At 43.5% G+C, this 27,279-nt stretch overlaps 1 protein-coding gene and 1 non-coding gene across 2 annotated transcripts in view; both read left to right on the forward strand.

The window, feature by feature from the left end:
• Positions 1 to 27,279, forward strand: part of BICDL1 (BICD family like cargo adaptor 1) — a 96,048-nt gene that overhangs the window by 46,646 nt on the left and 22,123 nt on the right. The window contains exons 2-5 of the mRNA XM_025402262.1: positions 16,752 to 16,868; positions 17,783 to 17,794; positions 20,102 to 20,248; positions 27,005 to 27,184. Of these exons, the coding sequence (XP_025258047.1) occupies positions 16,779 to 16,868; positions 17,783 to 17,794; positions 20,102 to 20,248; positions 27,005 to 27,184 (429 nt within the window). The 5' untranslated portion in view covers positions 16,752 to 16,778. The remainder of the gene's footprint in view (positions 1 to 16,751; positions 16,869 to 17,782; positions 17,795 to 20,101; positions 20,249 to 27,004; positions 27,185 to 27,279) is intronic.
• On the forward strand, positions 2,487 to 2,588 carry LOC112635722. The gene has a single exon (XR_003122053.1). It is a non-coding gene; the product is annotated as a small nucleolar RNA U13 (small nucleolar RNA).

The following is a 27,279-nucleotide window of genomic DNA, read 5'->3' on the forward strand; positions in this document are numbered from 1 at the left end:
CGAGGTCAGGAGATCAAGACCACAGTGAAACCCTGTCTCTACTAAAAATACAAAAAATTAGCTGGGCACAGAGGCGGGCACCTGTAGTCCCAGCTACTGGGGAAGCTGAGGCAGGAGAATGGTGTGAATCCGGAAAACGGAGCTTGCAGTGAGCCGAGATTGCGCCACTGCACTCCAGCCTGGGTGACAGAGCGAGACTCCGTCTCAAAAAAAAAATGAAGATTTTGTCTTATTCTTTATATCTCTCACAGGGACATGAAACTTTGTACATTTTCAAAATTGAAGGCCTTTAAAAAAAAAAAGAAAAAAAAACAAATGACTCCTTTCCTCCCTCAATCTTTCTAAGCTTATACTTTCTGAAATTTGTTGTGATTATTATATCACTCTCCCCGGCCTCATTATTACTGAAATTCCTGATCTTTGTTTGATGTTACCAACACAATTTTTTTTCTTTCGCCTTTCTCCGTAGATGTTGATGTCTTATAAATTTGCCTTTTTTGAAGAGGCGGAGGTCTCACTGTGTCACCCAGGTTGGAGTATGGTAGCTATTTGCAGGCACGATAATAGCTTGCCATAGCCTTGAACTCTTAGGCTTTATTTCTTCTGATTATTAAGAAATACAACCTCCAGCCAAAAGCATACCAAATGAATCAGTAGTCTGATGGAAAAATAAAGAAATATTTTGCATCAAAAAATGAGACAGGCTGCACGTGGTGGCTCATGCCTGTAATCCCAACACTTTGGGAGGCTGAGGCGGCAGATTGCTTGAGCCCAGGAGTTTGAGACCAGCCTGGTGAAACCCCGTCTCTACCAAAAACAAAAAACAAAAATTAGCCAAGTGTGGTGGCGTGTGCCTGTAGTCCCAGCTGCTTGTGGGCCTGAGAGGGGAGGACCATCTGAGACCTGGGAGGTCAAGACTGCAGTGAGCCATGATCACACCACTGCACAGTCCAGCCTGGTGACAGGGTGCAACCCTATCTCAGAAAGAAAAAAAAAAAAAAAGATAATACGTACTTCAGTAGAATATTCAAACATTATTTTTGTTTGTTTGTTTTTTAGTTTTTTGGGGGTGTTTTTCTTTCTTTTCTTTCTTTCTTTTCTTTCTTTTTTTGAGACAGGGTCTTGCTCTGTTGCCCAGGCTGGAGTGCAGTGGTGTGATCTCGGCTCACTGCAACCTCCACTGCATGGTTCAGGTGATTCTCCTGCCTCAGCCTCCTGAGTAGCTGGGATTACAGCATGTGCCACCATGCCTGGCTAATTTTTGTGTTTTTGGTAGAGATGGGGTTTCACCATGTTGGCCAGGCTGGTCTTGAACTCCTGACCTCAGGCAATCCTCCCACCTCGGCCCCCCAAAGTGCTGGGATTATAGGCGTGAGCACCTGGCCTCAAACATTATTTAAACAGTAATTTTAAAATATTATTTATAATAATAACTATTATTTAAAAAGTAACTTATCCAAATTAAAAATTCCTAGGAATCTTATCCCCCAGAGGTGATATTACTGATTACATTTTGATGAATAGCTTTACAAGCATTCTTCTATGCATGTATACACCTAAATAAATATAAGCACATAATAGCATGTAAGTGGGAGCAAACGTGCTTTTTTTTTTTTTACTTAACATTACATTGTTGAAGTCCTTCCATGTTGGGGTAAATGTGTGTAGCATTTTCATTGCACTGATACACCATAATGTTTTTAATCCAGTCTGCTAACAGTGAACATTTAGATTGCCTCCAGTTTTTCACTATCAGAAGCATTGCTTCAGTGAACATACCTGTACACACATCTTGGGCACAGGGTGGGTTTCATGTGCCTGCATCTCATGTCTGGACTAAGGTAGCATTAGTAAGGTAGCACAGCAGATGCCCACAGTCACAGCCATTCTCACATAGCAGCATAAAGGTGCAGGAACCCAGGAACTCAGTGTGGGCTATGTGGCAAATGTCTGCCTTCTCGGGCTTCAAACTTTGGGTTGTTCAGAAAACAGATACTTGTTAAACACAAAAATAAAATAAGCTTGAACAATGCAAAGCATTGTTTTGTTAAAATCTCAAATTTTTCAGCTGAACAAATTGTTGTTTATGTGTTTGCTTTCGTTTGGTAGCAAAGTAGTGCTGTGCACAGCCTAAAGAAGATGACCTGTTTTTCTAAATGAAGATAGAACTCGAAAGGAAAATGGACTTATTCTAACAAAAAAAAGTTAATCATTTACTCTCCAAATATGCATTGAGTACCAATGATGTGCTAAGTAAATGTCCTGAATGCTTGAGCTCAAAGTCTAGCAGTTGAGAAATTAAAGTAATAAAATAAGTTTCAAACTAATTGAAGCCTAGGATGAGAGAACAGGAAAAGAAAATGTTTTCCTGTAAATACATATTTGCAAACATCTGGATTCTGCTCAGCCTAAGTTTTGTTGTAGTTTCTTCTCCTTCTTTAGCCTTTCACTGTCAAGTGCATTGCTGTTAAAATTACAGGTCCTTGATATTTTTGTAGTTCATAAACATAATGATTGGGCTTTCACATTTGTTTGAGGTGTGCCTTCCTCAAACCTTATTATAATGTCAGCATATTACCTGTCTGATGTGGGAAGAAAAAATTACAGGTTCTTGTTTCCTGTGATTTGCTTTTCCATTTTTTCCCTTTCTCCCTAAATTGGTATCTTATTTGGTTACCTATCCCTCACTTGCTCTGTGACCAAGGCATCTCCTCTGGGCCTCAGTTTCTTCATCTGTGTAATGAAGGAGTTCAGATAACTGATTTTCTTTTATTTTGGTAAGGTCCAGCTCTGACATTCTTGAAATCTAAGATGGTACCAGATCTGTCTTCTCTGTTTCATCCCCAGTACCTAGGATAAATCTAGTCACACAGAAAGGCTTATTAAACTTTTGTTGACATTTATTTTAAATTTGGGGTCTGTGTGTCTACTCTAGTTTCTTGGATTTTTTTTCTTATTTTCATTCTGTAGCTACCTACTATACATTTAAACTTTTATTTCTCAAGGACAGTTTGTTTCAGCCTTGAAAGATCCTTCATTCAGTTCAGTTCAGGCATTTCTTGGCCAGGCACTGGACTAGCTACTGGGAGTGCAAAAATGAATTAGACACTGTCACTATCCTTAAAAAGCTTCAGATGAGGTGAAGGACTCATAAGAAGATAACTCATAAAATGTAATATGTCCTCTGCTAGAGTTTGTACCTGGGGTGCTATGAGAACGCAAAGGAGGGTCACTCTGGAATGCCTAGGAGCACAGAAAGCTTCTGGGAAGAAATTATGCTATAGCTAAGTCTAGAAAGACAGAGTTAGTCCTGTGAAAAATAGGGAAGAAGCATGCCTAGGGAAAGAACAAGGATAAAGGGAACAGAGTTACAGGAGACAGAAGGTTGGCAGGGGACTGGCCTTGGAAGGCTTTTTGTGCCTGTTTGTAATAGGGAACTACTAAAAGATTTCAGCAAGAAAATATCTTTTCATATTACATTTTTATATGTGTCTTTTTATTTTAAAGCGATCTGCTAATATGGGCCCTATTCGTGGTCATTAGGGGAACCAAGTGTTTTCTCTGGAAAGGTCATCTTTTATCTTCTAAGATCATCTTACTTAGTCTTTGGCGTTCTGCAGTTTCTTTATGATATATCTAGGTGTGGATTTCTTTTTATTTCTTCTGCTTTGGGTTCATTGGGCATCTTGAGTTTGTGAATTGGTGTCTTTCTTTGTTAGGAGATTATCAGCCATTACCTCATAAAGTATTGCCTCAGTCACATTCACTCTGTCCTTTCTGGAACTGCAGTTTAAACTTACGGGGACTATACTAACATAGCGCTTCTCTTTTCCATCTTTGTCTTTGTATTGTAGTGTAGATAGTTCCTTCTGACTAGTCTAATTTGGTAATTTTCTCTTCAGTTGTCACTTGTGTTCTTAAACTCTGTCCATTAAGTTAAGAAGAAACTGCAAAGCTTTTTATTCCTCCAAAGTAGGTTATGCCATTTTACACTCCCACCAACAGTGTGTGGGAATTCCAGTTGTTGACATTCCCAGTATTTTGTGTTGTTGTTCTTTCTAACTGTAGCCTTCTTGTGAGTATGTAGTGGTATCTCATTGCGGTTTTAATTTACATTTCTCTGGTCACTAAAGATGTGGAGCATTTCTTCATTTGCCTATTGGCCATTCATTTATTTTTGTCTTTGAAGTATTTGTTCAAATGTTTTGCTCATAAAAAATTATGTCTTTTTATTGAGTTAGAGGTTTTTATATATTCTGAATATAAGTCAGATATATGTGTTATAAACATTTTCTCCCAGTCTGAGCTTTAGAGATCTATTTTCTTTTTTCTTTTTTTTTTTTTTTTTAGACGGAGTCTCTCTCTGTCACCCAGGCTGAAGTGCAGTGGCGTGATCTTGGCTCACTGCAAGCTCCACTTCCTGGGTTCGCGCCATTCTCCTGCCTCAGCCTCCTGAGTAGCTGGGACTACAGGCGCCCGCTCCCACGCCTGGCTAATTTTTTTGTGTTTTTTGGTAGAGACAGGGTTTCACTGTGTTAGCCAGGATGGTCTCGATCTCCTGACCTCATGATCCACCTGCCTTGGTCTCCCAAAGTGCTAGAATTACAGGTGTGAACCACCTCGCCTGGCCTAGATCTATTTTCTTAATGATGTCTTCTAATGCTTAGAAGTCTTTAATTTTGCTACTACCTGTTGGGTTTTGTGACATTTTTTGTTTTTGTTTGCTTGAGACAGAGTCTTACTCTGTTGCCCAGGCTGGAGTGCAGTGGCATGATCTTGGCTCACTGCAACCTCTGCCTCCCAGGTTCAAGCAATTCTCGTGCTTCAGCCTCCCAAGTAGCTGGGATTAACAGTTGTGTGCTACCACGTGCAGCTAATTTTTTAATTTTTATTAGAGGCCGGGCGCGGTGGCTCAAGCCTGTAATCCTAGCACTTTGGGAGGCCGAGACGGGCGGATCACGAGGTCAGAAGATCGAGACCATCCTGGTCAACACGGTGAAACCCCGTCTCTACTAAAAAATACAAAAAACTAGCCGGGCAAGGTGGCGGGCGCCTGTAGTCCCAGCTACTCGGGAGGCTGAGGCAGGAGAATGGCGTAAACCCGGGAGGCGGAGCTTGCAGTGAGCTGAGATCCGGCCACTGCACTCCAGCCCGGGCGACAGAGCCAGACTCGGTCTCAAAAAAAAAAAAAAAAAAAAAAATTTTATTAGAGACAGAGTTTTTCAATGTTGCCTAGGCTAGTCTTGAACTCCTGGCCTCAAGTGATCTTCCCACCTTGGCCTCCCAAAGTGCTGGGATTACAGGCGTGAGCCACTGCACCTGGCCTGGGTTTTTAATTTTAAGTTAGTATTTTGTATTTCTAGATATCTTGGATCTTTTCCAAATCTGAGAAGATTGTATTTTACATTTTCCTCTTCCCTGGAGATTTTTTTTCTTTTTCCCCGAGACAGAGTCTTGCTCTGTTGCCCAGAGCTGGAGTTCAATGGCGTGATCTCAGCTCACTGCAACCTCCACCTCCCAGGTTCAAGCAATTCTCCTGCCTCAGCTTCCCAAGTAGTTGGGATTACAGACGTGCACCACCACACCCAGCTAATTTTTGTATTTTTAGTAGAGACAGGATTTCACCATGTTGGCAAGGCTGGTCTTGAGCTCCTGACTCGTGATCTGCCTGCCTCAGCCTCCCAAAGTGCTGGGATTACAGGCGTGAGCCACTGAGCCCAGCCCCCTGGAGATATTTTTAATATTTTATTTCTCTAAACATAGCAGCATTGTCTTAAAATCTGTATCTGATAATATCAGGATCTGAAGTTTTTATGAATCTGTTTCTACCAGTACTTCCTAATGAGTCCTTGTTTCCATGGGTACATGTTTTTAATTTTTTTACTATAATCTTGTTTTTATTAGAAAATTATTCATGGAGATTATTTGATCTTTGGATTGAAGGTACCATCCTCCAAAGAGGATTTGTGTTTTCTTCTGTTAAGTGTCTTGGGGGCACAACTAGTCTGGGATTTTAAAAAGTTAGACTTAAAAAGAAGCTACAAAAATAATATGGATTCTCAAATACCCTTCATCCAGCTCCCCCTAATGTTAACATCTTTTGTAATCATAGTGCGGTTATCAAAACCAGGAAATTAATATTGAGACACTACTATTAACTAATCTACATACCTATTGGAATTTTGTCAGTTTTCCCACAAATGTTCTTTTTCTGCTCCAGAATCCAGTTCAGGCTTCCATGTTGCACTTAGTTGTCATGTTTCTTTTTTCTCCTCCAATCTCTGCCAGTTTCTCAGTCTTTGTTGTTGTTGGGTTTTGTTTTGTTTTGTTGTTGTTGCTGTTGTTGTTGAGACAGAGTCTCACTGTGTTGCCCAGATTGGAGTGCAGTGGCACGATCTCGGCTCACTGCAACCTCTACCTCCCGGGTTCATGCGAGTCTCCTGCCTCAGCCTCCCAAGTAGCTGGGACTACAGTCACCTGCCACCACAGCCAGCTAATTTTTTTTGCATTTTTAGTAGAGGCGGGGTTTCACTATGTTGGCCTGGCTGGTCTTGAACTCCTGAGCTTGTGATCTGCCCACCTTGGCCTCCCAAAGTGCTGGGATTACAGGCATACCTTGTTTTTCTTTCCCCTCCCCTCCCCTCCCCTCCCTTTCTCTTCTCTCTCTCTTTCTTGCTTTTTCTCGCTTTCTTTTCTTTCTTTCTTTCTCTTTCTTTCTTTCTTTCTTTCTTTCTTTCTTTCTTTCTTTCTTTCTTTCTTTTTCTTTTTTCTTTTGCTTTCTTTCTCTTTCTTTTTCTCTCTCTCTCTTTCGTTTTAATTGATGAGAGTTCATTCTGAATAGTCTTTGTTTCTCTTGAAATTGATACTTTTGAAGACTACTGATCAATTATTTGGTACAAAGTCATTCATTTGGGTTTGTCTAATGTTTTGTCATAATTAGATTGAGGTTATTCAGTCTTGCCGAGAATAGCACAAGAGTACAGTTGGACCCTTCTCAGTACATCATGTGGAGGACCTGTGATGTTGACTGCTTGGTTAAGGTAGTGTTTGCCAGGCTCCCCACGATAAATGATTTTTCCCTTTGTAATTAATAAATCAATCTTATGGAGAGATATTTTGAGGATATGAAAATATCCTGTTTCTCATGAAACTTTTGCCCACAAATTTTAGCATTCATTCTCTAGTCTTGCCTGCAGCAATTACTGTGATGCTTGCCTAATGATTTTCTTTTTTCTTTTTTTTTTGAGACAGAGTCTCGCTCTGTCACCCAGGCTGGAGTGCAGGGCACAATCTCGGCTCACTGCAACCTCCACCTCCTAGGTTCAAGCGATTCTCCTGCCTCAGCCTCCTGAGTAGCTGGGCACTACAGACTACAGGTGCCCGCCACCACGCCTGGCTAATTCTTCTGTTTTTAGTAGAGGTGGGGTTTCACCATGTTGGACAGGCTAGTCTCAAACTCCTGACCTCAAATGATCCACCCACCTTGGCCTCCCAAAGTGCTAGGATTACAGGCATGAGCTACTGCAGCCAACCTGATTTTCATTTCTGTTTTTTTAAGGTGGAGTTTCGCTCTTGTTGCCCAGGCTAGAGCGCAGTGGCGCAATCTCGGCTAACCTCAACCTCTGCTTCCTGGGTTCAAGTGAAGCGATTCTCCTGCCTCAGCCTCCCGAGTAGCTGGGATTACATGCATGCACCACCACGCCCAGCTAATTTTGTATTTTTAATGGAGACAGGGTTTCGCCATATTGGTCAGGCTGGTCTGAACTCCTGACCTCAGGTGATCCACCCGCCTCAGCCTCCCAAAGTGCTGGGATTAGAGCGTGGGCTACTGCGCCTTCTATTTTCATCATTTCTTCTTTATTTGGTAAGGGAGAAGAGCCCTTCCCCCCCGGTTTGCTGATTGAATTATCAGTGTAGACTCATGAATGTTTATCCTATATGTTATAATCCATTACTGTCATTATTTGTTTATTGATTAAATGGTCCTTGCCTTAGCCATTAGGAGCTCCTTCAGATTGACTACTATGTCAACCATCATTTTTTCATGTGCCACCATCATTTTTTAAGCACTTTCTTACTTTCCAGTACCATGAGATGTTCTAGGCTCATCCTGTATTTTTCCTGCCCCAACCCTGAAACTAGCCTTTTCTCCAAGGAGCCTTTGTTCATTTATTAGAGAATGGTATTTGGAAAGCAAGATTTGAGCGCTATGTGTGGATTGCTACTAGAGTGTCATTGTATTTAGGTGCTCTCAGAGGACAGAGCTAGGGAATAAGTATATGTATGCTCATAAACGCATGTATGTTTATCAGACTCCTCATTTGTATATATAAAACATTGTAAGGCCAGGCGTAGTGGCTCACCTCTGTAATCCCAGCACTTTGGGGGGCCGAGGTGGGCGGATCACCTGAGGTCAGGAGTTTGAAACCAGCCTGACTAACATGGTGAAACCCTGTCTCTACTAAAAATACAAAAAAATTAGCCAGGCTTGGTGGCGGGCACCTATAATCCCCAAAAAAATCGTAACTTTCTTTTTTTTTTTTTTTTTTTGAGACAGAGTCTTGCTCTGTTGCCCAGGCTGGAGTGCAGTGGTATGATCTCAACTCACTGCAACCTCCACCTTCCAGGTTCAAGCGAATCTCCTGCCTCAGCCTCCCGGGTAGCTGGGCTGGGACCACAGGTGTGCACCAGCACCCCTGGCTAATTTTATTGCATTTTTAGTAGAGATAGAGTTTTGCCATGTTGGCCAGGGTGGTCTGGAACTCCTGACCTCAAGTGATCCGCCCGCCTCAGCCTCCCAAATTGGTGCTGGGATTACAAGCATGAGCCACCTGGCTAGGTTTTCTTTTCTGAAGAGTATTAATCTACCTTGCTGACATAGTAAGCTTGTCCAGTCTACTTCTACTCAGGTAAGTTCTTCTACCACTATGCTAGTGACATGTCTTCATCGATGCATTATAGTTGCAAAATATGGGGAAATCCCATGTGCCTAATAATAAGGGAATGGTAAAGGAAATACTTGATGGAATATTACAGCCACATAAAATGCCTATTAATAATAATAGGCCGGGCATGGTGGCTCACGCCTAATTCCAGCACTTTGGGAGGCTGAGGCGGGTGGATCACTTGAGATCAGGAGTTCGAGACCAGCCTGGCCAACATGGCGAAACTCCATCTCTACTAAAAATGCAAAAAAAAATTAGCCAGGCATGGTGGTACACACCTGTGATCCCAGCTACTCGAAAGGCTGAGGCAGGAGAATCATTTGAACACAGGAGGCAGAGGTTGCAGTGAGCCGAGATCACACGACCACTCTCCAGTCTTGGCAGCAGAGCAAGACTTCATCTCAAATAATAATAATAATGTAGAAATGCTGTTGATATAATGCTAAGTAAAAAATTATAACAGTAGGATTGTAAGTAATTGTACACACACACATATGTAGAAAGATTGGGGAAAAAATAAAGGCTAGCAGCATTTAAAAAATACCCATATTCTGCTGTGGGATTTTGTTACATTTAAATTTTAAAATAAATGTCATCATCCTTATTGTCACTGTCACTGCCACCCCAAAAGGTGCCCATTATCCATCATGCCCTGGCAGAAGACAGTTTGAGAATTTCTCTCTTAAGGTAAAACTCAATTATTCAGGCAGAATATGAAAATAGTAGATCTTTCCTATGATAATTTATAAGTTTATTAGTTCATTTGTTTCCTTTCAACAAATAAGTAAAATGGATACTCACGTGTAACTAGTGCAATTTCTTTCCCTCCATTTAACAAGAAAGTATATAGTAAACAGTTCTGCTTTGGCAAGTTGTTTTTTTTTTTTTTTTTTTTTTTTTTGAGACGGAGTCTCGCTCTGTAGCCCAGGCTGGAGTGCAGTGGCCGGATCTCTGCTCACTGCAAGCTCCGCCTCCCGGGTTCACGCCATTCTCCAGCCTCAGCCTCCCGAGTAGCTGGGACTACAGGCGCCCGCCATCTCGCCCGGCTATTTTTTGTATTTCTTAGTAGAGACGGGGTTTCACTGTGTTCGCCAGGATGGTCTCGATCTCCTGACCTCGTGATCCGCCCAGCTCGGCCTCCCAAAGTGCTGGGATTACAGGCTTGAGCCACCGCGCCCGGCCGCTTTGGCAAGTTTAAACAAGCTTAATCTAAAAGTTCTAGTTTGGGGAAATGTTCATATGTTATTAATCATGTCCATAACCAAAGTAAGGATGGAACAGCTTTGCCCAGTGGGGAGGAAGTAATCTGTCCTAGATGGTACTCTGACCAACAGGGAAAGGAACACACTGTTACTTTGTTTTGCCAACTTGAGGATTCATTAAATAATAGTAGCCCAAGCAAGTTATAAAAAGAGTTTATTTCAGATAGTTTGGGGAGTGTGCGTTAAAATTTTTAGTATTCTGTAACAGAACTAGAGATATTTTTCAAATGTCTTGTTTCATCATGCAATCTGTATTCAGTGAAAGTAAAAGAGACTTAAGTTTTTGAGGATATTAGAAATAAGTATCTACAAACAAAAAAGAAGTATCTAAAGATTAAAACATTTCATAATACCCAATGGTGGCAGAGTATTGAGAAACAGGCATCAGGTGTATTTGTACTGTTGATAGAGATATAAATTGATGCAACCTTTTTAGATGACTGTTTTGCAATACCTTGTTCAGAGTGAATGTGCATATTCTTTTACCCAGTGATTCCACTTATGGAAAATTACCCACAAGCACAAAGATGGGTGAACAAAGATATTTTTTGGAGCAATGTTTATAATAGCCAAAAAAAATTGGGAGACTCAAAATGCTCATCAGTAGGGACTAGTTAAGTTATGATATAAATACTAGATAACCATTAAAAAGAATAAGGTAGATCTACATAGATACATATATATGAATAGAAAATTTCTAGAAGGACTCCCAAGAAAGATCTAATAGTGATTACCTCTGGTGGGTGGCAGTAATACTAGGAGTAAGTAGAGATTTTATCATTTTAATTCTTCAGTTTTCTTTACTTTTTTTTTGTTTTTACTTTGAACATTTGTAACTTTTATCATAGAAAAAAACCTGAGTTTAAAATGGAAAGAAAAATGCTTTAATTAAAGTCTTGCCATCTAGTTTATATTCACCTATGATTTCAAATGTTTTTTGCCACAACTAATTACTGGCTGCTTAGTTAGGCATGGTAGCCAAAACTCATCATTTTGATAAGTGAACTATAAGACTTGTGTCTGCCATTTTCTGCTATAAGAATGAATTGAGGCTGGGAGCAGTGGCTCACACCTGTAATCCTAACACTTTGGGAGGCCAAGGCGGGCGGATCACGAGGTCAGAAGTTCGAGACCAGCCTGACCAACATGGTGAAACCCCATCTCTACTAAAAATACAAAAATTAGCTGGGCGTGGTAGTGCGCTTGTAATCCCAGCTACTCAGGAGGCTCAGGCAGGAGAATCGCTTGAACCTGGGAGGTGGAGGTTGCAGTTAGCCGAGATCACACTACTGCACTCCAGCCTGGGTGACAGAGCGAGACTCCATCTCAAACAAAAAAAAAAGAGAGAGAGAGAGAAAGAAAGAAAGAAAGATTTGGGCAGAGTGTCCTAGATGGATGTGGGGACCTGACAGGCGAGTGGTTGCAGCTGGGGAGCCTGCGGCCAGGCCTCGAGCATAAGCAGTGACCTTGCTGAGCAGTGAGTGAGCAGTCTGTGGCCTGGGCAGCAATGCCTCCTCCCAGCCAACCGCCTGCCCTTAATGCAGGTTAGGGCTCCACAGAGCAGAGGGGAGGCTGGGCCCTGCGCCAAGCCCTGGGTTGGATAGGAGCCCAGTGGTCTTCTCACCCACACAGGTGGGAACGGTAACAGCAATGGATGCCTTAGAGGAAGAGAGCTTCGGGCTCTCCTCCTCCACCTCTGATGCAGAATTTGATGCTGGGTTGTATATTTAGAGGACATTATCATGGATGACAGGTTCCCAATTATTACAGAGAAGTTTCATGGACAAGTACTACTAGGAGTTTGAAGTTTGTAGAGACAGGGTTTCACCAGATTCTCCAGGATGGTCTCGAACTCCTGAGCTCAAGTGATCCTCCCACCTTGGCCTCTCAAAGTGCTGGGATTACACTGCGCCTGGCCCATTTGACTCAATTTTTTTATCTTTCCACGATATCCCTCCTCTCAGGAGCACAGTGTATCCCTTCAGAGAGACTGCTGTTAGTTACCCTAGCTAACTCTCCCATTTCTTCAGAGGTTCTTCAAAGAACCTCTGAAATTCATTCCAGAGCTAAGGCTTCCTTATTTAGCATTTAACTTCCAGAAAGCATTTAGAACATAAGAGTTACATATAAACTTAAGTGGTTATTATTTAATTTATGTGCAGAAATAGCTAATATTCATTGTGTTAGTCAAGTCCAAGGTGTGAACCAGATTCTGTCTCTGAAAAAGAAGAAAACAATTTACTTTGGAAGGTGCATTAGCTCCTTGCAAAGGGTGGGTTTATAACTCAGATTGATCCATCCTCTCCATCACCGTCACAGGCAATTGATTGGTGCCCCCCTGGCTGGGAGGTGACTGTGGTGTGGTGGCCAAAGGCCAGTGCCATACACACCCTTGGAGCCTCTATCTCCCTGCCTGCAAAGGGAGGCCAGTGATTCCTGCTTCTACAATAGCCTTAAGGCTATTGTAAATTCAGATGAGAAATGGAGGTTAAAAGCTTTTGCTGTGCATATCCCTAGGCATAGTTGAGGAGTCAGACATTTAAAGGGAACATTATAGCTTAGTGCTTAACAGCTCAGGCTCTAGAGTTTAACTTTCTGGTAGGAAGAGACAAATTTCTATTTCTAAGAAGATCGCTTTGAGAGGAGATAGTCTGCAGGAGCATTTCTTACCAGCTGGACTAGATTTGCAGCCCTTGGTGCATCTCTGTGGCTTCGTTGTTGAGTGATTCATGTCAAAGTGGTGATGCTAAGAATAAGATCAGCTACCTGAATTACCCAGTGCTCTGCAAATCTAAGTATGTTTGAAATCTCAACAGTCAACTGAATTCAGTACAGGCACTCAAACTACAGCATATGGTTTCCTGATGGGCCCTACCTTCTATTAGAAGATTTTATTTATTTTATCTTATCTTATTTTATTTTATTTTATTTTTGAGACAGAGTCTTGCCCTGTCGCCCAGGCTGGAGTGCAGTGGCGCGATCTCGGCTCACTGCAATCTCCCCCTCCTGGGTTCAAGCGATTCTCCTGCCTCAGCCTAACAAGTAGCTGGGACTACTGGCATCCGCCACCACGCCCGGCTAATTTTGGTATCTTTTTTTTTTTTTTGAGATGGAGTCTCGCTCTGTTGCCCAGGCTGGAGTGCAGTGGCCGGATCTCGGCTCCTGCAAGCTCCGCCTCCCAGGTTTACGCCATTCTCCTGCCTCAGCCTCCCGAGTAGCTGGGACTACAGGCGCCCACTACCTCGCCTGGCTAGTTTTTTGTATTTTTAGTAGAGGTGGGGTTTCACCGTGTTGGACAGGCTGGTCTCAAACTCCTGACCTCAGGTGATCCACCCGCCTCGGCCTCCCAAAGTGCCGGGATTATAGGCATGAGCCACTGCAGCTGGCCTTAGAAGAAATTTTAAGAGTCTGAAATGAAATGCCTAGCATTAAAAAAAAAAAAAGGAAAGAAGAAAAGCAGCCGGGCGCGGTGGCTCAAGCCTGTAATCCCAGCACTTTGGGAGGCCGAGACGGGCGGATCACGAGGTCAGGAGATCGAGACCATCCTGGCCGACACGGTGAAACCCCGTCTCTACTAAAAAATACAAAAAACTAGCCGGGCGAGGTGGCGGGCGCCTGTAGTTCCAGCTACTCGGGAGGCTGAGGCAGGAGAATGGCGTAAAACCCGGGAGGCGGAGCTTGCAGTGAGCCGAGATCCGGCCACTGCACTCCAGCCCGGGCGACAGAGCGAGACTCCGTCTCAAAAAAAAAAAAAAAAGAAAAGCCTTGCTAAATTGGACTTGTATAAAGTTTGGTTTTAGTAGTGAGAATACATATGAAAAACTATTTCAAAATACAAGAAGATAGTATTACAGTACTAATTTGAGGGTAAGACAGCTAAAGTTGGTTTTTTATTTAATTTTTTTAAAGTTTTTTTCTTTCTGAGATGTAGTCTCACTCTGTCGCCCAGGCTGGAGTGCAGTGGTGTGATCTTGGCTCACTGCAACTTCTGCCTCCAAGGTTCAAGCGATTCTCCTGCCTCAGCCTCCCAATAGCTGGGACTATAGGCACGCACCACTATGCCTGGTTAATTTTTTTGTTTGTTTGTTTGTTTTTTGAGATTGAGTCTCGCTCTGTAGCCCGGACTGGAGTGTAAGTGGCGCAATCTCAACTCACTGCAACCTCCACCTCCTGTGTCCCGGTTCAAGCAATTCTCCTGCCTTAGCCTCCTGAGTAGCTGGGATTACAGGCGCACCCCATGATGCCCAGCTGATTTTTGTACTTTTGGTAGACATGGGGTTTCACCATGTTGGCCAAGCTGGTCTTGAACTCCTGACTTTGTGATCCGCCCACCTTGGCTCCTAAAGTGTTGGGATTACAGGTGTTAGCCACCATGCCCGGCCTAATTTTTGTATTTTTAGTAGAGGTGGGGTTTTGCCATATTGGCCTGGCTGTTCTCGAACTCCTGACCTCAGGTGATCCAGGTGCCTCAGGCTCCCAAAGTGCTGGGAGTACAGACGTGAGCCACCCTGTCCAGCCTATTTATTTATTTTTGAGACAGGCTTTCAAACTCTTTTGCCCAGGCTGTAGTGCAGTGGTGGCACAATCATGGCTCACTGTAGCCTCGACCTCCCTGGGCTCAGGTGATCCTCCCACCTCAGCCTCCCAAGTAGCTGGGACTACAGGCACATGCCACCATGCCTGGCTAATTTTTGTATTTTTTCTAGAGACTGGGTTTCACCATGTTGGCTAGGCTGGTCTCAAGCTCCTGGGCTCAAGCAGTCCGCCCACCTCAGCCTCCCAAAGTGCTGGGATTACACGCATGAGCCAGCGTACCCAGCCTAGCCCAAGGTTTTTACCATCCTGATTCTGTCACTGAGATGTTGGACAAGTTCCTTCACTTTCCTGAGCCAATTTCCTTGTTGGTAAATTGGGGGTAACAATCAAGATAATGCGTTGAAAGCATTTAGCACAGTTCTTGACACATAGTATGTACTCAGTAAATATTACTAATGTGATTCTTCGGCAAGAGTGAATGACTAATTGTGTTTCTGAGTGATTGAGAAGTCTAAAACAGCCTAGTGGGTATCTGAAATTAAATTTAGAATATGAAGGAGAAATAATATAGGGGAAACATTCCCAGGAATGTTTATTGCCAGAATTGTTCACAGGTTTCAGGGTGTGTAGGGTGGGGTGAGGGAGTTGGCGGCCTAATGCTGATTCCTTACATCATAAAGCCAAGCTATGAAATTGTTCATTTCAAGTAAGTTACTTCATGCAGCTCTGAACTTCTAAGTTTTTTAAGGAGTCAGTTGTATATCAGAATCTTATTAGCTCATTACTTCACTGACTGAAACTTGGGAAACAAAGATGATTCATAGGAAGGAAAATTTACAGGTTAGAGGGTATTTAAATGAAAATCAGCTAGAGTATGGTTTTATTTTATTTTGTTCTGTGTTTTGTAATTGTTTTAAAAATAGTGAGTAGGTTAAGAATCTTCTGTGGCTTTGTAGTCCAGTGAGGTAACATTTGTTGAATATGTGGAACCAAAAATAAAAAAGATGGACAATTGACTATAGAGTACTTGAAGATAAAAAGAACTATTGAACATGTAACCATTACTATGAGAGCCTCATTGAACAGCTAGTCTACCATTTCAACATTATTACCGTCCTACCTCCTTGGAAAGTCTTTCCTGGCCGTTCCAGCACACGGTGATCTCTCCCAAGAACCCATAAAGCTTACTGACCCCATTTGGCCTCAAAAAAGCATTGAGGCAGTTACTTAATTTATCCCATGGCTCTCCTCTCCACGGGACAGTGAGCAGCGCTCCCTCAGCAGGGTCTGGCCTGGGACCCTCAGGAGTAGGGCTGGAATTTTTGTTACCAAGTTAGCCTCCTACAACACCAAATGATATTTTGGTGTTATGTTATGGTTATGATCTAATGTATTTTAGCATTAGATCATAAATGGATTGAGGTGGGAAATAGGCACCTCTGCTGGCACTCCCCAAAGAATTAAAAGTTGCAAAAATGTCCTTGAGGAATGAGTGGCAAAAATCTTAACAGGTATGACAAGCAATTTCAAATAGTGCCCGTGTTAAGTAGAGGAGAGAAATGCAGATACGTGTGATTTGACTGAGCCCACTTGAGGAAATTGATGGGAGAAATGAAGGAATTTCTAAGGCAGTAGGTATAACCATCTTATTCTTTCATGTAAAATATTCAGACTTTCAATTTAGTAGATATTTGCTGAGTTTCTTCTATATGTAGAGTAATAATGATAACTAACATTTGAGAGCATACTATTTCCTAGGGCTGTTTCTTCTGATCAGTCAAGTGGTCTTGGACCTAGACAGAGTCATTAATGGTGGAGGTGGGGGTGGGAGTTTGTCCTGTTTTAGCACTAGAGAACAAATAAATGGTGCGTGGGAAACCAGCATCTCATCTAGTGCTCCTTATAGAATGGAAAGTGCAAAGAGATGCTTGATAAATGAAAGACAGAAATCTTAACAGACTTCTTTGCATAACCTCTGAATCAGCTCTGCAGGTCTCCTCTGTTTCAGGCATCAGAAGTTGAGAGACAACTCTCCATGCAGGTCCACGCCCTCAGAGAAGACTTTCGGGAGAAAAACTCGTCAACCAACCAGCACATCATCCGGCTGGAGAGTCTTCAGGCTGAGGTGAGCCTCCCCACACAGCAGTGCTGGAAGGTGGAATGCTTTTCTCAGTGGGAGACAAAAAACTGCTCTATGTAAAAGGGACTAAAATCTCTACAGAAAGACATTTCTGTGCAAAACTAAATGGGGAACATTTGATCTATATTTCTTTGGGTAGGTCGTTGTCTGGAAAAATGAAGTTGCTCAGAGTTACTGCCGGGTGTATTGAAATCACAGATGACCTACATTTTACTGAATATGTTGATCTCTCTAAAAATATCCTTGCCAATCCGAAATAGGAGGTGGGAAAGGACATCTCGCCTTTCTCTATTCCATTTAGGCCCAGTTCAGTCCATCTTACTAAGGTCTGCTGTTACTCTCATCTGCAAAATGAGAGAAATAGAAGTTTCTACTTCACAGGTTTTTGCAAGGATATTATGGGTTAATGCATACGAGGCACTTTATATGATACCTGGAACACAGTGATGTTATTGAAACCATAAGGGAGGCCAGAACGTGAGGGCCAAGATGAGGGGAAAAAGAAAGTATCGGCAGGGGAACAATACTGTGAGAATCTGGTTGTGGAAGGTGAAGAGAGGGTAAGGATCTTATCACCAGCCCAAACCAGGCCTGCCCCCGGGGGAGGCTTCCACCTGGTCTGCTTTTGAGGACCCTTTAGCCAAGTATCTGGACAGCAGCCCCTTTGCTAAGTCAGAGTTTGAAGGACAGTCTAGAGCCAGGTTGAACAAGTAACCTTCCACTGTGATGAAGCAATCAGCCATCATGGTCAGGCCAGAGAAACCCAGATAGCCTGCTCCCCTGCTTGGTAAATGACCTGAGGATGTTTTTCCTAAAGTCTGTCAATATCTTCTGTTTTCTCCTGCCTCCCATTCCCTTCCTTCCCCCTTTCCTTTGGAATGCCTACTGGTATTGAGCAGCAGGTCCTTGAAGTAAGTAGAGTTTGTTCCAGTGGGGTTTGGCATGCCTGTATGTGACCATTTGTGTGCATGACTTGCCATTCACCTGCCTCTGCCAGCCTCTGACTCCTTCAAGTTTTCTGTCTTCCTCTTTCCCCCATGCGTTCACTTTTTCTAGACCCTCATGAACCGGGTCATCCCCAGGAATGTTTATTGCCAGATTTGTTCACAAGTTTCAGGGTGTGTAGGGTTGGGTGAGGGAGTTAGTGGCCTAACGCTGATTCCCTGCTTTGTCCGTGAACACTGCTACCTTTAAAAGGCAAGCTATGAAAATTGTTTGTTTCAAGTAAGTTACTTTGTGTAGCTCCAAACTAAGTGTGTGTGTGTTTTTTTGTTTGTTTTTGTTTGTTTGTTTGTTTTTGAGATGGAGTCTCGCTTTGTCTCCCAGGCTGAAGTGCAGTGGCAAGATCTTGGCTCACTGCAAGCTCCACCTCCCAGGTTCATGCCATTCTCCTGCCTCAACCTCCCGAATATCTGGGACTACAGGCGCCTGCCACCACGCCCGGCTAATTTTTTTTTTTGTATGTTTAGTAGAGACTGGGTTTCACGGTGTTAGCCAGGATAGTCTCGGTCTCCTGACCTTGTGATCCTCCCGCGTTGGCCTCCCAAAGTGCTGGGATTACAGGCATGAGCCACCACGCCCGGCCGCTCCGAACTAAGTTTTTTTAGGGTCAGTTGTGTATCAGAATCTTATTACCCCATCACTTCACTGACTGAAACTTGGGAAACAAAAATGATTCATGGGAAGGAAAATTTAAAGGTCAGAGGGTATTTAAATGAAAATCAACTAGAGTAAGAATTCTCTTCACATGGGTGACTTTGCTTCAGTGTAGGAAATAGTGGACCCATTCACAAAAGGGGCTTGCTCCTTTTGGTCCCCTACCCAGGTGCACACTTGAGAGACAATATTTCTTTGTTTGGCCAGATACCTGATCTCTCTGGACAAAGGCCACATACTTTGTTTCTCCAGGACAACATCCTATCTGATTGGATTGGTGGCCAGAGAAGATCTGTGCCCTGCGAGCAGAATTCTAGTTCAGAGAGTGAGAACAGCTAAAAAGTAAAGGGAAAATTGTATCTCATAGGACTTGAAACAAGCTAGACATTCATTTCAGGATTTCCCCTGGAAAAGTTCTAAGATTGGTCCCCAAAACTTGCCCAAGTAAAAGCTTTAAGGAATTGTTATCAAAGCTGGAATGGAGAGCCTGGAGAATATTTTAACCATGTCAAGAAAATATTTACAAGCAAGAAGCTGGTTGAGAATCAGTCCAGCGGGGCACTGCTAAATAAATGGGAGGATCCACGAGGACCTCAGGATTCCAGAAGGTCCCCTAAGAGTCAGATCCAATTGGCAAGGCTTTCTGGAGCCCCTGAGCCAGGGTGATGGTTTTTTGAGTGAAGCATCCCTGGCCTTGGGAGCACTGGCTCAGCTTCTCACCCTACAAACCATGAGGCCAGAGGAGACTTGGCATTTCTTTCCTCTTTGCCTCTGTTTTCTCACTGACACTGAAGAGATTAGGCAGACCTTCCTAAAAGATTTACGTATGTGGAGACTGACTAGGTATTCAGTGTATACAAACATATCAACCTGTTTCATGAAAAGAATTTGCGCCTCTTCACGAATGACTCCCTCAGGTAAAAGTTATTCTGAGTAAAGTCAGCATTCACTTGTATCTGTGTCCTGCTCCGTCCCAGGACATAGGCTGATGCAGGCACTACTTTGCTTTTTGTACCCTGGGAGCTCTTCCCTTAACTCAAGGCACTGGGTCTGAGCTGTGACCTCTAGTGCCAGTGGAGCCAGGAGCGGGGAAAGGAAGACAGAGACGAATCCTGGGGTGTGAAAACATGGCGCTCCAGAGGATTTCCTGGGCATTTTCTTGTGCTCGTGACTTGAGGAGGAGAAGCAGTGCAGCAGGTTAGGTTCCACTCCTCCTGCCAATTGTAAGGATGGGGTAAAGTTGAGAGCAGGCAAGGTGGAGCCCTTTTTTATCTTATCTCTGGAATTTCCAGAGCACTAGCCTTCCCTTCCTCTGCCTGGCATCCCACATTCCAGCTTCCCCAGAGATCAACTCCCACCCCTTCCCAGACAGGTTTCTAGAGGGGAGGGGTTTTCTCTTCAGCTTAGAGTTTCATAGTTATTCTCTCAGAGATGGGGGTACCGTGACATTGGGCAGAACACTGAAAGATACTTGCCTTCATGTTTTGGGGCTAGTCCCTAGTTCCTACTTGTCAGCCCAGGTGTAACTCCACACCACCCCTGTGGCTCTCCAACCCTTTCAGATCAAGATGCTGTCAGATCGGAAACGGGAGCTGGAGCATCGTCTCAGCGCTACTTTAGAGGAAAATGACCTGCTCCAAGGGACCGTGGAGGAGCTACAGGACCGGGTGCTAATCCTGGAGAGGCAGGGCCATGACAAGGACCTACAGGTACTGGGGTAGAGAAGCTGTCCTGCAGGACTAGAGCCAGATAAAAGGAGCACTTAGCCAAAAAGAAAAGGCTGGGAGGCCAGCATCACTGCTGGGGTAAGCCAGGAGTGGATGATGCCTAGGTCTCACTGTGGGGCCTGAGGCATTCACTAACTTGACTCTTCTGACTCTGCCTAAAGGAAGTGCACTGCTACCCACAGATCATTTCTCCAATGTGTTCTGAGCCACTGGCCCATGGAGCAGTTTCACAGAGTTCTCTCTGGGTCAACATGACTGGAACACCAGGAGTGCTATTCTGGCCTCCTAGCATTTGTGAAATCTGCTAAAAGGTTTCAGAGAGAGCCTGTGACTCTCTGACTCAGCTCATAATGCTCTCTGCTGCTGTCTTCCCAAGCTCATGGATTTAGTTGGTTGGCATGGAGCAGAAACCCGAAGCTGCCCACTGAACACAGCAAGGTTTATATTCTGCTTCTGCCAGTTGCCAGAAAAGGCATAGACTGAACCCTTTGTGAACCTAATCAGTCTCTTTTTTTTCCTTCCCGAAGGAAATTGTTTCATGGCCATATTTGTTCTTATTTGGGAACTGCTACCGGGCCTCAGCTGAATCCCCAAGCTCACGCTTGACAAGAAACAACTCCCAAAACAAAAAGATATCATCACTCCAGTCTTCCCAGAAATAGAGTACAGCATCTGCTACCAAGATGCTTTGCTGGGCTGGCCTAGGAGGACCGGGGTCAGAAACTCAGAGTGCATTGCTTCCCTTTGGCATTCTCTGTTCATGCCAGGGAGTGCACTAGATTGCAACAGTGATATTTGTGCAGAGGTGGTCATCCAGGTGTACTCAAGCACCAGATGGGTCTCCACCCAAAGGCTAGGCCACAGAAGGTCCCACTGGGCTCATAGGTAGGCCGTTTGAAAGCCTTGGGGTATGGGATAAGGAAATATAGTATCTTGGGCTAAGATTACTTGTCCCTGCCACCATCAGCTAGGCTGACACCTGAGTGATGAACCTCTTTGAGGGAAAATGAATGGCTTTTCTCTCTCCATGTTTTTAGTATCTTCAGCTAGTAACTTTTCATATATTGATAGTAGTGCCTCAGTAAATGTTGAGTAGAAAATGGTGCTGGCTAAAGCTTTACAGAAGTTTTCAAGATGGAAAAGAGTTTGCTGATTTTTCAAGGTTGATGATGATAATAGCAGTGAACATTTGCGTGCCTCTTTGGCATACAGGGTGCTTTTAGCATACGTCATAAAGCTGATATTGAGAAAAACTGAATCATTTATCCAAAGTCATGTAGTGAGTCTTTGGTAGAATCGAGACTGGAACCCTCTCATCTGCTTTACCTGTAGCTCAGTAATAACTTCCTGGTATCACTGACCTCCGAAAGTCAGTTCCTGACCAGCATTTATTACCCTATCAGGCTGCTTTCCTGAGGGTTGCTGACATACAGTATGGGAGGAGAAGGAATATAAGTATGGAGAAAGAAAAATGGCCCTTGCCTAAAAGAAACTTTCAGTTCAGCATGAAATTACAGTGAAAAGTCCTTATTTCAAATCAAAAATTAGGGGCCTAGGTAGCAGGAAAGAGGAAGGACTAGTAGGCCATCAGAGGCCTGACCAGCGCTGTGGGCTGTACATTCTCTAGCAGCGAGAATCCCATCATGCCACATGCACTTGCTCACCATGTGCACATCCACTGTCTTCCTGTTGAACTTCAAGACTGAGAAGGTGTCATTCACCTAAGGACCTGCAGCAGGTCAGGCAGTACTCAGTTGATTTGGAAAATCTGCATTTACAGGCTGAATTCTCATCTTCCCTAACAATTTATCATTATAGTCCTTCAGTTCATGTGAAACTCTCAAGTTGCCACTAATTACCAGTGTCCTCCAGAAAGTCCTTTCTGTTGCTAAAATGGCCTGTACTGATACAGAAATAAAAAATACAGCTTGCTCAGGTAGCAGCTGAATGATCCTAAACCATACTTGTAAAATGTAAAGCTAGTGGCCTTGGAATGTACTTAATCCCTTGATTTTAAATCCTCAGACAAGGGTGAGGGATGGCTGAGCAGGCAAGGCAACAGGCCTGTCACAACCAGAGGAGCCCCCTTTTGATCTCTTTCACCATATAATTGGGGTCCTGCTGTCAAAAACAGATTTTTAAACAACTGATCAAATCCAACTCTGAGTTTTTTCAGACCTGAGAATAAGCATAAAAATTATTGTTTATTGAGCACCGAGTATATATCAAGTATTTTGCCAAACTCTTACTATCCAGTAAAGGAAATCTGTCTGTCCCTCTAAGGGCCAGTTCACTGCCCTGTCTCATACTGAGCTGGGCATTTTACAGATGTGTGCAGGGCCTAGTCCCAGCGACTGGGTGGATTCCATCAGCAGAGCACAGGCCCTGCTCACTGTGGGGCAACCCAGGAAGCAGGTGACCTGGAGCCTAGACCTTGCTCTAATGCTGACTGTGTACCATTAGGCAAATCACGTAACATCACACCATCCCAGTTCCCTCAGATGAGCGTAAATGTAGTGTACTATACAAACACAAAGCACTTGGTGTCATTCTCATTCATACATACAAGTATACTTAGTGTCACCTTTGTCATATAAAGAATGATGTTTCTTATTTTAAAGGCCTCTTAAATGTAATAGACTTCCCTTGTTTGGTTTGGTTTTTCTTCTTGTGTCTATCCAGTTGGTGAATCAGTTGTTGACTGGAGAGTGCAGACCTCTCCTGGTCTTTTGTTCCCTTCCTGTTATCATTAATTAAGCACCTTTGAGTGTGCATGAGTAATTGAACTAATTTTGTCCAGTATGTAAGAACTTGTACTTGTCTGTGCCTAACTTCCTCCTGCTGCGATGTGTGTGGAGTTGTCTAAAAAAATAATTATGAAGCATTTTGCCAATTTAATATGCCATTTGTAATTGTGCCAAATGCTTCCTAGGAATGTCTCCTTTTTTCCTGTAACCCTGATGTTTTTCTTTCTGAGTCTCCTCAAAACAGGTTGGAGAAGTTCCCACTGGACCAGCAGGTATTGCTGATCCACCAGAACTATGCAGAGCAGGCTTGCCAATCCTTTCTTCATTCTCTGGGCAGCCAGGCTCCAAACCTTCCTAGTTAGGGCTATTCCAGATCACTGGTGCCGTTAGTCAATCATTTCCAAGTGCTGATGGTGAAGGTGAGACTCCCGGGACACCTAAGTGATTGGTCAAAGGCTCTGCAAGGCAGCTTCCTTCATGAGAACTACAGAGCTCTAAGTGGCTGCCAGCCACCCCAGTCTGCACTTCTGCAGGAGCCACAAGCCAACTCAGCCATGAGTCTGGAAAAGACCAGTGCAGTATCTACTTTCTTTTTAATGGAACAGAGGTGACCCCAGAAATGCTGTTTTATAACAGAATAAATTAGCTTAATTTAAATCCCAAGAAGTTCTCCCCTCCACCACCACTTCCTGAAAGTCTTCTAAGGACCTGGAGTGGGGTGTTGCAGTCCACAGATATGAAGAGTGGGAAACATTGCTTCTGGGCAGATGTGGCATGTGGCATGTGGCCATGTTCCTAACTGCTAGCAAACTGATGACAATTCCACAATTAGAGTCTGCTGTATTAAAAGCAGGTTAGTGATGGAGTGCACAGATGAGAAGATAGCATTTAGGCCGGGCGTGGTGGCTCATGCCTATAATCCCAGCACTTTGGGAAGCCAGGATGGGCAGATCACTTGAGGTCAGGAGTTCGAGACCAGCCTGGCCAATGTAGGGAAACCCCATCTCTACTAAAAATACAAAATTTAGCTGGATGTGGTGGCGCATGCCTGTGGTCCCAGCTACTAGGGAGGCTGAGGCAGGAGAATTGCTTGAACCCAGGGCGCAGAGGTTGCAGTGAGCCAAGATCACGCCACTGCACTCCAGCCTGGGCGACAGAGACTCAAAAAATAGCATTTAGCAGTTGTGGCTGGGTCATCCCCTTATATTCAGCATTAGTGACCTCCCCAGAGAGTTGTGCCCTGTTGTGAACTCCACACAGAAGGGGCCATGGAGAATGCAGTGGGGTGGAGGGGGTGAAGTCGCAGCATGGAGAGAGAAGGAAAGAGTACTGCCCACAATTCCTGACCCCTGTGCGGCTGTCTCCTCTCTACCACTGGCACCATTCCCCTTTTCTAAGCTTCAGTTTTATCCTGACATAGTTGGACTCATTGATCTCTGTGGCTCTGCTAGCTCTAAAAATGTAGGCTTATGTGAAAATCTCTGAGATCATTTAAAAATCAAGATAGAGAGGCTGGGAAAAGTCTAAAGGACATATAATATATATAATATTTGGCTTGCAGAATAGAGCTATTTGGAAAGCTATCGAAAAGGAATGTCTCCCAAGTAATTAGCTCTTTTCAGTCTTCAGAAAAGGACTGAGAGAGAACAAACAGGTGAACGTGCAGGATGAAGGACTGATGTTAGACATGGCAAAACTGTGGACATTTCTGCCCATGAGAGTTAGAACTGAAGCTGTGGGACTTCCTCCCTTAGAGATCTTCAAAATAAGTTACTATCTCATCTGTTAATGTCTCTCTGGAACAAATAAGGTATGTGGAAACCGAAAAGACCCCTGGACTGGGAGTCATCAGACCAGTTCTGCTTCACAAGGGTTTTAGGAAAGTCACTTTTCACCTGTGGCTCAACTACCTGATGTGGAAGCGAGGGGCCAGCCTAGGGCCTTGCCTCTAACGGTTGGGTTGGGGTAGAAACTCTTGGTATTACTATCCAGATGCTACTCCCGTTTCCACCTCCAGCTCCTTTCCAAGCTATTCTTTTTTCCCTTAATTTTTTTTCATGAAAAAAGATATATATAGTAAAGCGTACAAATCTTAAGGGGACAGCCCAATTAATTTTTACAAATACATACCTGTGTAACCATCATGGAGATCAATCTACAGACCACGATCAGCACCCTAAAAAGAATACTTGCCACTTCCTCAAAAGCAAACCTCTACTCCAACTTTTTTCTACCTCAGTGAAGTTTGGGAACGTTTTATAAATAGACTCATGTATACTTTTTATGTCTGGCTTTTGTTTAACATTGTGTCTGTGAAATTTAACCATGTTGTGGCATATGGTAGTAGTATATTCTTTCGTTGCTGTGTAGTATTCCAACATGTGAACATACCACAATTTACTTATTCTATTTTTATTGGCATTTGGATTGTTTCCCATTTGTGGTTATTTGAACATCCTGTGTGTGTCTGTTGTGCACATTTCGTTTTTGTTGGGTCTACAGCTGAAAGTGGAATTGCTGGATCATAGAATATATATTTAATTTTATTAGAAACTGCCAATTTTCCAAAGTATTCGTACATTTTCTACTCCCACCAGCATTGCCCCACATCTTCATCAACACTTGATATTATTTATATTATTTATGTTAGCCATCTTGGTGAGACTCTAACGGTATCTCACTTTGTGTGCCTGTGTGTGTTTGATTTTTTATTGCAAAGGATTTCAAACATTCCACAGTGGCACAGTGTAATGAAGTCCAGCTCTGAAAACCACCAGTCCCTGCCCAGTGCTGCCCCATCTTCATAACATCCATTTCCTTTTCTCTCACGTTATTTTGAAGTAAATCTCAGATTTTAATAAGTTCATCTAGAAATAAAAAGTACTAACCTCTAAAAGATAAGAACTTTAAAAAATGTAACTCCAGTACTATTATACCAAAAAAATAGCATATTTTCTTAATACCATAAAATGCCCAGTGAGTGTTCAGATTTTCACTTGTCTTATAAATGTCATAATTTTTTCACATTTTTGTTTGAATCAAGATACAGATTAAAATGGGCCTACACAGTGCGATTGGTTAGTATAACTCTTTTTTTTTTTTTTTTTTTTGAGACGGAGTTTCATTCTTGTCGCCCAGGCTGGAGTGCAATGGGGTGATCTCGGCTCACTGTAACCTCTGCCTCCTGGGTTCGAGTGATTCTCCTCCCTCAGCCTCCTGAGTAGCTGGGATTACAGGCGCCCGCCACCATGCCCAGCTAATTTTTGTACTTTAATAAAGACAGATTTCACTATGTTGGCCAGGCTGGTCTTGAACTCCTGATCTCAGATGATCTGCCCGCTTTGGCCTTCCAAAATGCTGGTGTTACAGGCGTGAGCCACCACGCCTGGCCTGGTTGGTATAACTCAAGTCTTTTTTTATTTCTGTGTTCCTCCTCTATCTTTTTTTCCCCTTGCAATGTTTTTGTTAAGGAAATGAAGTTGTTTGTCCTGTAGAATTTTCTTTTTTCTTTTTTTTTTTTTTTTTTTTGAGATGGAGTCTCACACTGTCACCCAGGCTGGAGTGCAGTGGTGTGATCTCGGCTCATTGCAACCTCCGCCTCCTGGGTTCAAGCGATTCTCCTGCCTCATTCCCCAAGTAGCTGGGATTTCAGGCGCCCGCCACCACACTCAGTTAATTTTTGTATTTTTAGTAGAGGCAGGGTTTCCTCATGTTGGCCAGGCTGGTCTCATACTCCTGACCGTAGGTGATCTGCCTGCCTCGGCCTCCCAAAGTGCTAGGATTACAGGCATGAGCCACTGTGCCCAGTCAGAATTTTCTAGATCTGGATTTTGCTGAGTGCGTCTCATGATGTAGTTTAACATATTCCTCTCTCCTTTTTATTTTTCTGTAAATTGGTGGTTGGACCCAGAAGCATGATCAGGTTGAGGGGTCAGTTTGTCTTGGTTTTTGTGTTTCGTAAACCTCAAACCATTTGCTCTTTCTTTGAAAGCTGCACCAAAGCCACCTGGAGCTTCAGGAGGTGCGTCTCTCCTGCCGACAGCTGCAGGTGAAGGTGGAAGAACTCACTGAGGAGAGGAGTCTGCAGAGCTCTGCCGCCACCAGCACATCCCTCCTGTCAGAGATCGAGCAGAGCATGGAGGCTGAGGAGCTGGAGCAAGAGCGAGAACAGGTGCTGACCTGCCTGTCACCCCACAGGCGAGGCTACCTGGGGTTGCTCAGGGCCCGTCCTCCTCCCTAGCACTCAGCTGCCATCCTGGCAAGGCT

The sequence above is a fragment of the Theropithecus gelada genome, chromosome 11 (genome assembly GCF_003255815.1).
Source record: "Theropithecus gelada isolate Dixy chromosome 11, Tgel_1.0, whole genome shotgun sequence".
In the NCBI taxonomy this organism is placed as follows: domain Eukaryota; kingdom Metazoa; phylum Chordata; class Mammalia; order Primates; family Cercopithecidae; genus Theropithecus; species Theropithecus gelada.